General features: G+C 32.6%; 1 protein-coding gene across 1 annotated transcript; it reads right to left on the bottom strand.

Annotated features, from left to right (window-relative positions):
* Positions 1-9190: 9190 nt before the first annotated feature.
* LOC125218772 (FCS-Like Zinc finger 5-like) lies at positions 9191-10408 on the bottom strand. Its single transcript, XM_048120528.2, has 2 exons — positions 10021-10408; positions 9191-9592 (listed from the first exon to the last, which is right to left on the bottom strand). The coding sequence occupies exons 1-2, from the start codon at positions 10263-10265 to the stop codon at positions 9436-9438; spliced, it is 402 nt and encodes a 133-aa protein (XP_047976485.1). The 5' UTR covers positions 10266-10408; the 3' UTR covers positions 9191-9435.
* Positions 10409-12849: the final 2441 nt, after the last annotated feature.

Genomic DNA, 12849 nt, shown 5'->3' with positions numbered 1-12849 from the left:
TCATTAATCCATAATAAAAAAAAATGTCCTGATTTGTGAAAGGATGCATATATCCAAAATTAAATGTAACATTATTTTGATTTTTTGAGTATATTTGGCAATTTATCATAAGTTGTTTTACTGCAAAAACCATAATTAAAAATGTCCTGATATGTAAATGTCACATTCTATTTTTGATATTTTGAGTAATTCAACTATATAGTTAAAAATAACTAAAAACTGAGGTATATACTTATAAAAAGGTGATGTGAGAATGAGAAAAAAATTAAGTGACCAAATAGTTCTAGAGTATTGAATAGAGAGAAATAACCATCCAAAGCATTCCATACATAATTTTATTTTAGACTTTGAGAGTGTAAATTGCAATTCTTTTGAATTAGAGGCAAAAACTAAATATTCAAAATTAATGTAAAGTGTTTGAATTACTAATTTTGGCTTTTCGGTTATTGTTGGACTAATCTAGAAGATATTTTAAATTGTTCAAAATTAATGTAAAGTGTATTGAAAGACCGGTAGGTTGGTTAACACGCTGTGTGCACAGAAAGAATATAACAGGTTTCCTTGGTCCAGCAAATCCACTAGATCACGCGGTCTAGGCACTCGTTGGTCGTCGGAAAATCCTGGTCGTCGGACACACAGAGCACTCTTTCAAAAACCCTCAACCACTTTACTAAACCTAGCATAGGGAAGTAGGGATCGATCCCACAGAGATGGATGCGTAACAATCATGTTCAAGGATTGGGAATTGTTTTTGGGGTTGGCTGCTGCCACGCATTTTTTTGGGTTGAGGAAATAAACTTAACTTGGGGAATTTAAACCGCTAACAGCTAGACCTAGGCGAAACAACAAAAGCATGCACGAAAATTAAACCGAACAATCACTGGATCTAAGAAACTACTCTAATTACCTAGATCTGGGTAACAAACTGACTGTGGGGACCATAACTGAAAAAGTAGAGTACGGACGAAAAGCTGAAAAAACAACTAACTATGATACTAACTAACAGCTGACATACTCGGATTTTGCTTGGTTTTAGAGAGTAATCTTGCATGGTTTTGATCACATTTCGTCTATTATCGGATATGATTATGATTACTTCTCTATAATTTTGGTATTTGACCATTTTGTGAAGAATGTGTAGAAAAATGTGCAAAACAAGTGGATGTGCAATAGCCTTAGTTCGAGGCAGTTTTTCTGGAGATTTCTAAGTCCAATCAGCCTCTAATTCATACCATTCTCTTCGTCTTCGAAAGAGCTTCACGTGGGTATCTTGCACGCCTCAATCGGAGTCCCGTAGAAGAAGTTATGGTCATTAGACGAACACTGCCCAGTCCAGTGAAAACGCCCGGTTTGGGAAGAAAACGCCCGGTTTGAGAAGAAAACGCCCGGGGACAGACTAAACGCCCGGTTTTGAGAAGAAAACGCCCGGGCACGGCGCCCGGGCGGGTGTTTTGCTTTATATATATGTGCAACGCCTAGGGTTCACGGGGGAGAGTCCCATCCGCCTCCTACGCCATTCTTCCGCCTCCAAACATCCATATACACCAATTTTCATCCAAGAACAAGAGGAGGGCGATTGAGAAGAGTTCAACCATCAAGACGAAGGATTCTCAACCCCCAATTCATCTCCGGGACATTTAGTATCAATTGACTTGTGTTTTCCATGTTTTCTACCAATTATTTTGTTGAAATCTTGTTAAACATGAGTAGCTAGATACATTTGTGGAGCTTTGGGTGAAGATTACTTTGAATATGTTTTGATTTAATTGAATTGAACCTTCGCCTAGCTCTTGTGATTATTTTGCTTGTTCTTGTGCTTTTATTGTTCTTTTGTTTGGCCAACATTAGAACTATGTCCGTTTAACTAGATTGATCGAGAGATAGCTAGTTTTATGTGGTAAAAGGAACGAGTACAACACATAGGTTTATCTACACTCGAGAGAGGGGACCCTATGTGAGGGCTTGAGTCTTAGGAACTTAAGGAGTTAGAATCTAATCTATTGGAAGGAGACTTTGATAGTTAGAATCTAATCTACAGGGTAGGTGCACTCGAGAGAGGGCTTATTCTAGAATCGCGACTTTCCTAATAATCCTAGAGACACAAATAGGTGAATCGATCTTTTAATGTTATGCTTGGCTCATGTAGTTATTTTGTCATTCCCGCGCCTTTACATTCATTGGATTAGCTACCCGTTTGAATGCATCTTTACATTGTTAAAATATACGAGAGTTGATTAACAAATGTGTGATTTGGGAGTGGACAACACCTTAATTAATATCATCCGAGAGGAGTGAGGTTTTGTGTGAGGATATAAATCTTAGGAGCCTTTTGGAGTTGTGTGCTTACACTATAAGGAGACTTTGGGCCTAGCATGCAACCTACAGGTCATGTGCATTCGAGAGAAGGCATGATCTTACCTTCGTGATAGCTTAGTAACTCTTGAGACCCCAGTCGGCATAGCTTGAAGATTGATTTAGAGGTTTAGTGAGATTAATCAAGACTATAACATTTTAGTTGGATCCCAAAGCTCTACTCTTTCTCCACTTTCTCTTCAATTCACTCATCTTCATTTTATTTACTTTGTTTTGAGTCATTGTTCCTAGGATTTAGATACAAAAACCCAATCTTCGGTTGTCTAAATAGCGAATGATCTTGATTTGAGGTACTTAAGCCCTTAATTAGTCTCTGTGGATACGATACTCTTGACTTGCCTTTACTACGATAGCCCCGTACACTTGCGGGTATTTCTCGTGTTAAAATAATTCGAGTCAACAGCGACATCATCTTTTCCAACCAAATTGCGTAAAAACTCAGAAGAAAAACAGCTTGAGTGAAATCGGAACAAAGCAGACTGAATTTAAATATTTTTGACGAAGAACAATAAAAAAACTATCAGATCTAAGGATGCTAGACGGAGCAAAACAGAAAGCAAACAAAAAACTCCAAATCCATGCATAACTCGACCTCATCTCCTCAGATCCAACCTCGGACGCTAAATCCACTCCGGATCCAAGCGTCCGACACAAACTCCAACCAAAAGAAACATTTCATAACTTCAGATTTAACCAACAACCTCCAATCAATCAACAACACCACAGATCTACCACCAAATTCCCAGATCGAGCACCACAGCAGCAAAAACAGAGATCAACATATAACTTGTCAAATAAAACTCTCAACAACAGGATCTACGTAAATCAACTTGAAATATCACAGATAAACGCAAACTAACAGATGTGAATAGATAATCAATAACATCAACAGCCAAATCGACTCTCAAAAGTGAAGTTCGACCGTAAGAGTGCAAAACAAACTGAAAATTAAGAGATTGTATCTTCGCCCTCACGCGGACGGTGTTACGACTGAAATTTCTGAAGAATGAACCCCTTGGGAACCGAAACTACCCCAGATCTCCCATTTCCCAAGTGTGTGTTGTGTGTGAGCTAAGAGTGAGCTAAGAGTGAGCGAAAAAAGAGTGATTATTTGTGTGTTGCATTCTCTTCTATTTATAGGCGTTGAAGTGGGGCCCAACAAGGTATTGATGGACTTTGTTGCCCTCAGCTACTGACTCCCTTCTTCAAGCCTTCTTTTTCCTTAGATTCTGCTCATTTTTACTTCATTCCTTCGCTAGACTGTTTCCTTCAACATCTCCTTGATCTAGCGATTCTGTCACACATCTGGCTTAGAAACCGTGTTAGACCCAGCAAAATGTAACGCTTTTCACCATATAACTGATGCATGAAATTAGCCTTATCATGTATTAATCTTGGGTTTAAGGTATGATTAATCTTGCAAAGTTCATAACTTATAGTATATATAATTATCATATTGTATTGCTTACAAAATTTATTATCTTTCGGTAATAAAAATGTTAAAACAAATTTAATTTGAAGCAAAATTATTCAATAAGAGATGAGGAGCGAGATATATTTAATCTATAGATAATATAGAACCTTTAGAAAGAAAGAAAACGCCAAATTGGGAGGAAAAAGAAGCAATTTTTTTAATAAAATAAACCCATTCTTATCAATAAAGAAAATTCCAAGTTTTAGTAGCAAAATAAATAGAAGAAAGCTGCTCTAATATAATGTAATGCGCTGTCGTTTTATGATGTACAAATTGAATCTCTCTCGAGACTATTTCGAACTCCTATTTTGGGTCTTATTTTAATTAAATTTTTTATATTGAGGGCGAAATTGGAGGAACCAGTTTTTTTTTTAAATGAGATATTTGGTTTAACTAAATGTTTCTGTGATGTGAGAAATCAAAGATGAGATCTCTTTAATAAATTGAAAACATGTCACAACCAAGTGTGATGGACCACGTCCGATAATGATGGAACTATACGTACAATAATATTTAGTACTCCAATATATTTCTGCACAAAATTAAATGTTGTAGTTGGAATTTATGATAAAAGTTTCATTTGAAAATAGCAAGTACAGAGAGACTTGTAAATTGTCATTTTTTTCCTTCTTGAAAATAACAATTTATGAGAAGATAGCTACATTAACATATATATACACGTCTAAATTTATTTGGAGAGCCAATAAAGAAAAAAATTGCACTTTCCAAAATATCAATATTTCAAGGTTTACTTTGCTTTGGACGCATCTTCAAACCTAACGTATAATCTTTTCTTATTTTTATTTTATTTTATAGGAGTACATCAAATTAAAAGTTATACAGTACTAATTAAAATCATCAAATCGGTAAAAATACGTAAAAATCAAAATTCAATTGTTTTTTCCATTACTTTTATGTCAACAATTCATGTGATACTATTAAAACTGATTTTTTTTTTCAATCAAATACATTTAAACCAATCAGTGAGTTTTAAAATTTCCAGTGAGCAAGTTGTCAATGAATATATATCGATGTGCACACTAAACTGTTTTGTGGGCCTAAATTATTTTAAATAACACTATATTTCATTTATTGGCATTTCCCCAACAATATAGCCATAAGTTGTTATATTTCATTAATCCATAATAAAAAATGCCCTGATTTGTGAAAGGATGTCATGTACCCGAAATTAAATGTCACATTCTATTTTGATATTTTGAGTAAATTGCAAATTTATCATAAATTGTTTTACTTCAATCAACCATAATTAAAATGTCCTGATCTGTGAAAAATGTATCCAAAATTAAATGTCACATTCTATTTTGATATTTTGAGTAATTCAACTAGTTAAAAATAACTAAAAACTGAGGTATATAATTATATTGATGGATAGAGTGAATGTGTTTTTCTTAAAACTCGTGTTCGGATCAATTTCATGGGGATAAAGGCGCATCACAAAGAGCTCAAAATTTTAATTGGCGCGTTAGAGTTAATATTTACTCTTGATACTGATATCTTGAAAGAAAGCTTGGTGGTTGTTGGCCACCGAATTGCATATTTTACACAATTACTCATGTTTAATTAAAAAAAATGTTTAATTATAAGATAAAATAATTGAGGATGTGGAAAATATTTTAATATATAAGTAGCATGCAATAGAAAAATTTATGTTGAATATTGATTGTCACATGTAATGTGGTGAATCGTACGGGTTGAATTTTTACCGGATAAACATGATAATGACCCTACCCAATAAGGTAGAACCCAAACTCGATATATTAAGAAAATTCTCAATTCGAACACGAATTTGATTTTTCTACCTTCAAATCAGCACGCGATACGACAAAATATGGACCTGATTTACATGATTAAAATCTAATATTACATGCTGAAATCCGATTTACACGGTTAACTTGGTTTTTAAATCCCATTTAATTTACATGACAAAAACATGATTTACATGAATTAGAAAAATAAAAGTAAAGTAATAACACAATTAAAACTTAATTTACACAATTAAACATCAGAATCATATTATTAATCTAACATTAATTAATAGGCACATCTACATGGTTATAAAAAGGTGAAGTGAGAATGAGAAAAAGAAGACAAATATATAGAGAGAAATAATGGGAATTAAGATGTGGGCAACATTGATGGTGATTGCAATGGTTTGTGTGTCAATGGCATCGTCGGACGTGGTGAAGAAGTCTTGTCTGGATAATTGGTTAGCAGATTGTGATATAAAAGGACCAATGATCTGCAAAATCAAGTGTCTAGCCAAATACCAAAGTAATCTTGTAAGTAGTAATTGTCTCGATAAGATTGGAAATCCCATTTGTGTTTGCAAATATGCTTGCCCGTAAAATCAATAAACTGAAGAGAATATTTAAATAATGGGGAATATTTATTTTTATTTTTATTTTTATTTTTAATTTTAATATAAATGAAATTCAGAAAAAAAAAAATGGAAAATAGGAACACGAAAACACAAAATTTGTACTATTATTGCTCTATTGATTACCATGTGTACAATCTAATTATAATTTTATACATTGAGATATTGGCTAATGAATTGAATGAGATATTGGAGGAGCCAAATTTTAAAAAATAAGAGATATTGGCTAATTAAATGTTTTGTGATGTGATAAGTTAATGAATTGAAAACTTGTCACAACAACATGTGATGGGCCACCTCCGATAATGAAGGAGCCATACGTGTGTATTTAGTAGTAGTAGTAGTATATATTTCTGTACAAAATTAAATGTAGTAGTTGAATTTAAGAAAAATGTTTTATTTGAAAATTGGAAGTACAGATAGACTTGTAAATTGTCATTTTTTTCCTTATCGAAAATAACAATTTATGAGAAGATAGCTACATTAATATATTATACACGTCTAAATAATTTGGAGAGCCAATAATTAAAAAATTTGCACCTCCCAAAATATCTATATTTCATGGTTTACTTTGCTTTGGATGAATCTGTAACTCTAACGTAGACATCAAAAGTTATACTCCTCCCTTCCCTTCGTATTGAGTTGTATTTATTTTTTGTTTATCTCAAGTTAATTAAGTTAATTTTTTTTAATAAAATTTTTATCTTTTGTTTTATTTTACTCTATCTTCATCTTCCTTATATTATTCCTTTCATTTTAACTTTTAACAAATCAATTTCTTAAATTTCATATAAAAAAAATGCTCTAACTACCTTAAACAGGTGGAGTACTATTTAACATCATCAAATAGTATGTACGTAAAAAAAAAAATTCAATAGTTTTTTCCATTTACTTTCATGTCAACAATCCATGTGATATTACAATTGATTTTTTTGTAATTAAATACATTTAATTTGTATGGTCTTAACTAATGTGTTTTATAGGAGTAATTTTCAGTGAGCAAGTTGTCAATGAATATATCGATGTGCACAACTGCACATGACTAAACTGTTTAGTGGGCCTAAATTGTTTTAAATTAAATGTTAGTAGTATATTGTCACAATTGTCGCTATTAAATTTTTACATGTAATAAATTTTGTAACAATAATAATGTAATAATACTAATAATTTAAGAATCTTTGCTGTCAATCACTGCATGGCACTCCTCACCTCACCTAAGAGTCTGAGAGAGACAGTTTTGTATACAATTAATTGCCAATTTGAAACTTGGTTTATTAAATGTTTCTTTTAGAAATATGATTGAGGAAAAAAAGTAAATTCCATGAATTTTATATACTTTCTTTTATTCTGTGCCTTGGCCCTTGAGTGAATCAATTAGTACTAGAGCTCAATTCTATTTTTAATAAGTTTATTGTCCAAGTTGATGTTTCCTATTCTGTGGCAGAATATGTGTGCAATTTGTCTCCCAAGGAATAATAACAAAAAAAAAAAAACAATAGTTAAGAAGAACAGTTCCCTTAGATTCTACTCCATCTACTTGTACTTTTCTAAGAATTGACATTTACATTATAATTTAATTAAACAGTAGGTTAATTTATTTTAATTTTAATAATTAAAATGGGAGAATAAAAAGGAGGAATAAAGTAAAAATGTTGGAGAAAGCATCCACCTTTCATTGAGATCCAAGAATTCTTTCCTCCAACATTTTTTCTCTACCACAATTGGCCAAATAAGTGGACCATTTGAGTCTTTGAGAGCTCATTAAATCTTGCATCTTCCTTGCTTCTCACATAGATGTATAATATTATTAGTAGTAGTATAAGTTTGTTTTCTTTTTTTCACATCTCAAATCTATGGACTTTTTCCACATAAAGTATTGGGTTTTAACTCATTTACTAATATACATTTATTTAGTTTTTGATTAACTATTGAGCATTAAATTGATCATCACAAATAAATATAGGTAAATTAGAAAGTTTATTGTATAATTTAATTTCTTAATGATTTTTTGAACTCTTATGAAAGTTCTAGTCAGTCTATATATTGGGACGAATAGAGTATAACTTGAGATGCTTAAAGAAATTGGTTGAGACATTTTTGTTATTACATGAAATGTCAACAATACAATTATAATTTTCTTATGATCTTATATAAATATCGAATAAAAATCATTGATTGAAAATTTAAAAATTATGTGGTGCACCCACTGAGCCAAAAGTGGCGAGCTCAATGGTCCCATCTCCCTCATTGGTTCATTTTCAAGGGACCATGTTTTCTTTCTCACAGGCACACTTTTTCACTCCACTCCAACAAAATTTCTAGGTGAATAATAGAGTCAAAATAATTTTTAATTTGATATTTTCAAGATATTTAAAGAAAAAAGAATAAGAAATAAGCATATCTCTAAGAAAAAAACGAATAGAAATTCGTAGAGAAGACAAAGATTACAAACATATGCTATAAAGTCGTGTAACTTTAAATAAAAGTAGGCATATGTTGTATGTTGTATTGATTATATGAAGATTATTCGATTAACTATAAACCTAACTTAGTTCATTTTTATTTGAAATTAGTAGAGAATACAAAGCTCTTTAACAAACATAATGTCGACCAATTTTACATAAAAGTGGGCATATTTATCTTGTATTAATTATAAGAAGTGTATATAATTAATTTCTAATACAATCATTTTGGGAATTTTTTTCGCATGTATTATTTCAATAGCCTACACATCTTTAATTATTAACACGATATATACATAATACATATCTTAATTGATAGTGTGGCTTAGAAGGTGAAGTGGATTAAAAGAAACTAATACTAGATTAATTGCATTTCTCGTTTATTTTTTACTCTTCTAATTTATTCTAATGCTCTGTCTATTAAACATCAATTTCTAAACTATATCAGTGTAAAAAAATCAACAAAAATAAATGAGGTGATAGTGATACAATCAATATACTTGAATAATAAAAATATAGAGATGGAAGTTACAAAATTATAAAATTTCAATAAAACAAAATAGAGAGCTCAAACTCAAATCGAAACAATAATTCATTTTGCTTAACATAATCCAATTCAATTCCTAAACAGCGCAATAATAGAAGATGGAACTATTTCTTCTTATATAATGCGATGATCAAATCTCAGCCGTTGAATAAGATGAACGGAGAGACATCAACGGCCAAACTTACACGGCAGCGGCCACTGATTCGCCGCCGCTGGAGAGGTGATTCACGGCGGCGGTTGCAACCTCCTTCTTAGAAATTGAACGCTTCTTCTCTCTCCACTCGTCTTTTGTCATCTGATGCTGCCTGCACTCTGTGCTGCAAAAAGCACTATCACCTCTGCACAGAAATCAAATTTACAAAATGATTCAATATTATAATTTCTACAGGAAATTGAAAATTAAAATTACAAACTATTCTCTCTGACTCATTGCTGTAGATTTCCCAAACAAGAGAGACAGGCGACAGCACATGATGAAAATTTGGTGAATACAAAAATAATTGAGTTGTCGAAGCTCAATAATTAATTCATATGCTGTAGCCTGTATGCATAATTTCTCTGCATCAAAACTCATTAATAAACTAGGAGTACAATTGATTACTTCAAAAATTAAATCAAATCGCGGAAAAATATTATACTCCTAATTGATTTCAGCTGCGAATCAAGCAATTGAAGCAGTGAAGGAGGCGTGATTCCGATCTGACACTCACAAAATTGGAAAAAAATACAGAACACGCCTTGATTTTGAGTATGTGAATGAAAATACCTATACATGTAGATGTCCTGGCCGGAGATGAGGCGGCGCTTGCAGAGGGAGCAATCTCTGAGGAAATTAGCGGTTTCGACGAAATCCGAGGAGCTGCGGCGGTGAGAGGAGAAAGCGCCGCTGAAATTAGGACTCAGCTGCGGAAATACGCGGTCGTCGCCGCCGCCGTTGATGAGATCCAGCGTGAATTCTGTCATGCTCGAATTCCTCTTCATCGGTGGACGCCCCCTGTTTCCCAGCGACATCTCAAAATCTCTCCTCTCTCCGTAGAAATTCAAGTGTGTTCATATCTGGATTCCTATCATATGGAGATGGAGAAATTCTAGAGAGAGAGAGAGAGGAGAGGAGAGGAGAGGCGGCGGTGGTGGTGGTGGTGGTGGGAAGAGTGAGAGCTGGGGAATATAAGCTTGGTGAAGGGAAATTGTGAGCCGTTTGTTTTTCTTTTTTTTTTTTCATTAAATAATCATTTAATTGTTTATGAGATTAAGAGAAAAAGATTGCATTATTGTTTGGGAAGCCGACGTCAGCAGCTATTTCTGGAAAGAATCATTTTTCTGTATTTTACTCCATTTATTTGGACTTTTATCGTAATTCTGAATATAATAAACTTGGAAAAATTAGTTGCATCTGATTTTCGAATTGCCGAATTATCGGTTTAATTTGATTTTGCGACTAATTAAAATTCAGGTGTTTGGCATGTTGGTTGACGTCACAATTTTCGGTTTCAATCCAATCCTCGCTCTCTCGTTACTTTTTTTAAATCAATAAATTGTTGAAAGGCTAAATAATTTGCTTCAAAAGTATGCAATTATTCTGAAATTCAATTAAACCAATTTTTTTACATTTGTTCAACCACAACAACAATGATAAGCAATAAATGCATCGATATATGACCATGAAAATGTAATCGTTTATTTGGATTTTTCTTAGTATGGACATCTTCAACACAATTGGGACTTGAAAAAAAATCAGGTTAGTTCGATGAATTGGACGATAATGATGTAGCTATCGAAGAACCAAATTCTGCTCCTTTCTCCTTTACCTAAATCGTTGCGTCAATCTTAATCGTTTTATTTACTTTTTCTTTTTCAAATGAATAATTCAGTATTTACACTGCCAATTTTAAAACTTGAGTTCAAAATCAGACTTTGACAAAAGTGTAAGAATATATTACTGCTATATCGGGAGTTACTCCACGTATTGCTTGACGTAAAACACATAGTGGATTTATTTCTGTCTTTTGTTGAATTTTTTTCATGGCTCGATAGATAATTTGATAAGCCAATGATTTTTTTCCGTGTTTCAGAATACGGTTAACCAACATGTTAACTAAATAAATACTCATATAATTTCACTAAAAATATCATTCGTCGAAATTTCAGAAATTTAGATGCAAACATTTAATAAAAATATAGAATAAATTAAACAAAAAGACAACGATTAGACTATCCATCAACCTTATGATATAGATCATCAAACTCCACTGTCAACTGTTTTCGGCAAATTATAAAAATTTCGTTCATATTTATTTCTCTTCGATTTTACTGTCTCCTCATTTCTCTTTACTCCTCGCACCTCTATGAATACATGCGTCGGTCAACCTGATCAAATTACAAAAGTACCCTTTATTTATCCGAATTTAGATACGCACACGCAATTAGATTTTGATCAGCGTTGTCGGCGTCAACGATGAGCGGCAGATGCGCCTGTACGAGTAGCGTTGTTAACGTGATCAGTAGCGGCGACACGAGTGATAGCGATAGTGCAAGCAACACGATCAACATATTGTAATCTTGGAGTTATAAATACACCTAGATTAAATGTCACTCATTATCTAACCGTATTACCGTAATGATCTCACTTTCACCATATTCTATGACCGCTTATAAATCTGAATGTTGAAATTTGATATAATACTCATTATTATTTATCCTCATTTCTTGGCATGAACGAAATTGTTGAGGGTGTAAATTGATGCGGTATTCTACATTTAACCTAAATTAGATAACTTTGATTCAGTTCACGAACTCTTAGACTCAACGTTCATGAATATTATTATATCACTAATAGTCTAACACTGCTACACAGCCACTCCAAAACTCATTTTATTAAATCAATTATAAACTGAAGCTATTGAATGTTATTGTACACTTGAACATGTACGTGAATTGATTTGTTTCACTACCGCACATCCACTCAAACCCGTTTTATTAAATCAATTATAAACTAAAGCTATTGAGTGCTATTGTAAAGCAAGCTGTTTGAAGAGCAACTGGTCAACATTTTCGAGTGGCTACATTAGGATGGAAGAACAAGGCTATCGTGCCATTTGTGTAGTTTATTTTCGTGTATGATAGTTTCTTTAGGAGACCTTATACTTGGATTTTTTGATTGGAGAATGAATCTGTTTATTTGAGAGAAAATATGTTGTTTGTTGAATTTTATGTTAGTGTATGAGTATTTTTTCTTCATAGCCCTTTATACCTAATAAAACACAAACCTCATTAGGAATATGCTCTCAAAGACCTCCATCGTCACCATGGGCTCTCTCCCCAGGCTGGTGGATTGGTGCAGCAGATCTCATTTTTTTTATTCATTTTTTATCCCCTATATATATACATCTCATTTTCCACTAATTATTCACATTCATCCCACTTTATTTTATCTCACTCTATATTGTTTTTAATGTTTTTAGTTAGTTTTCTTTATATTTTTTTTAGATGTAGGAAGTTTTCTTTTTCATGAAATTTGTTTTTTTTTATTATAGGGAAATAGGCCTACTAACATAGAAGAAGAAAATGAAGACAAGCCCTGAGATGGAGCTACAGA

Source organism: Salvia hispanica, chromosome 1, assembly GCF_029641045.1.
Source record: "Salvia hispanica isolate PSC_SH4W2 chromosome 1, Shi_PSC_v1, whole genome shotgun sequence".
NCBI lineage: Eukaryota > Viridiplantae > Streptophyta > Magnoliopsida > Lamiales > Lamiaceae > Salvia > Salvia hispanica.
This window is presented reverse-complemented; position numbering and strand designations above follow the sequence as displayed.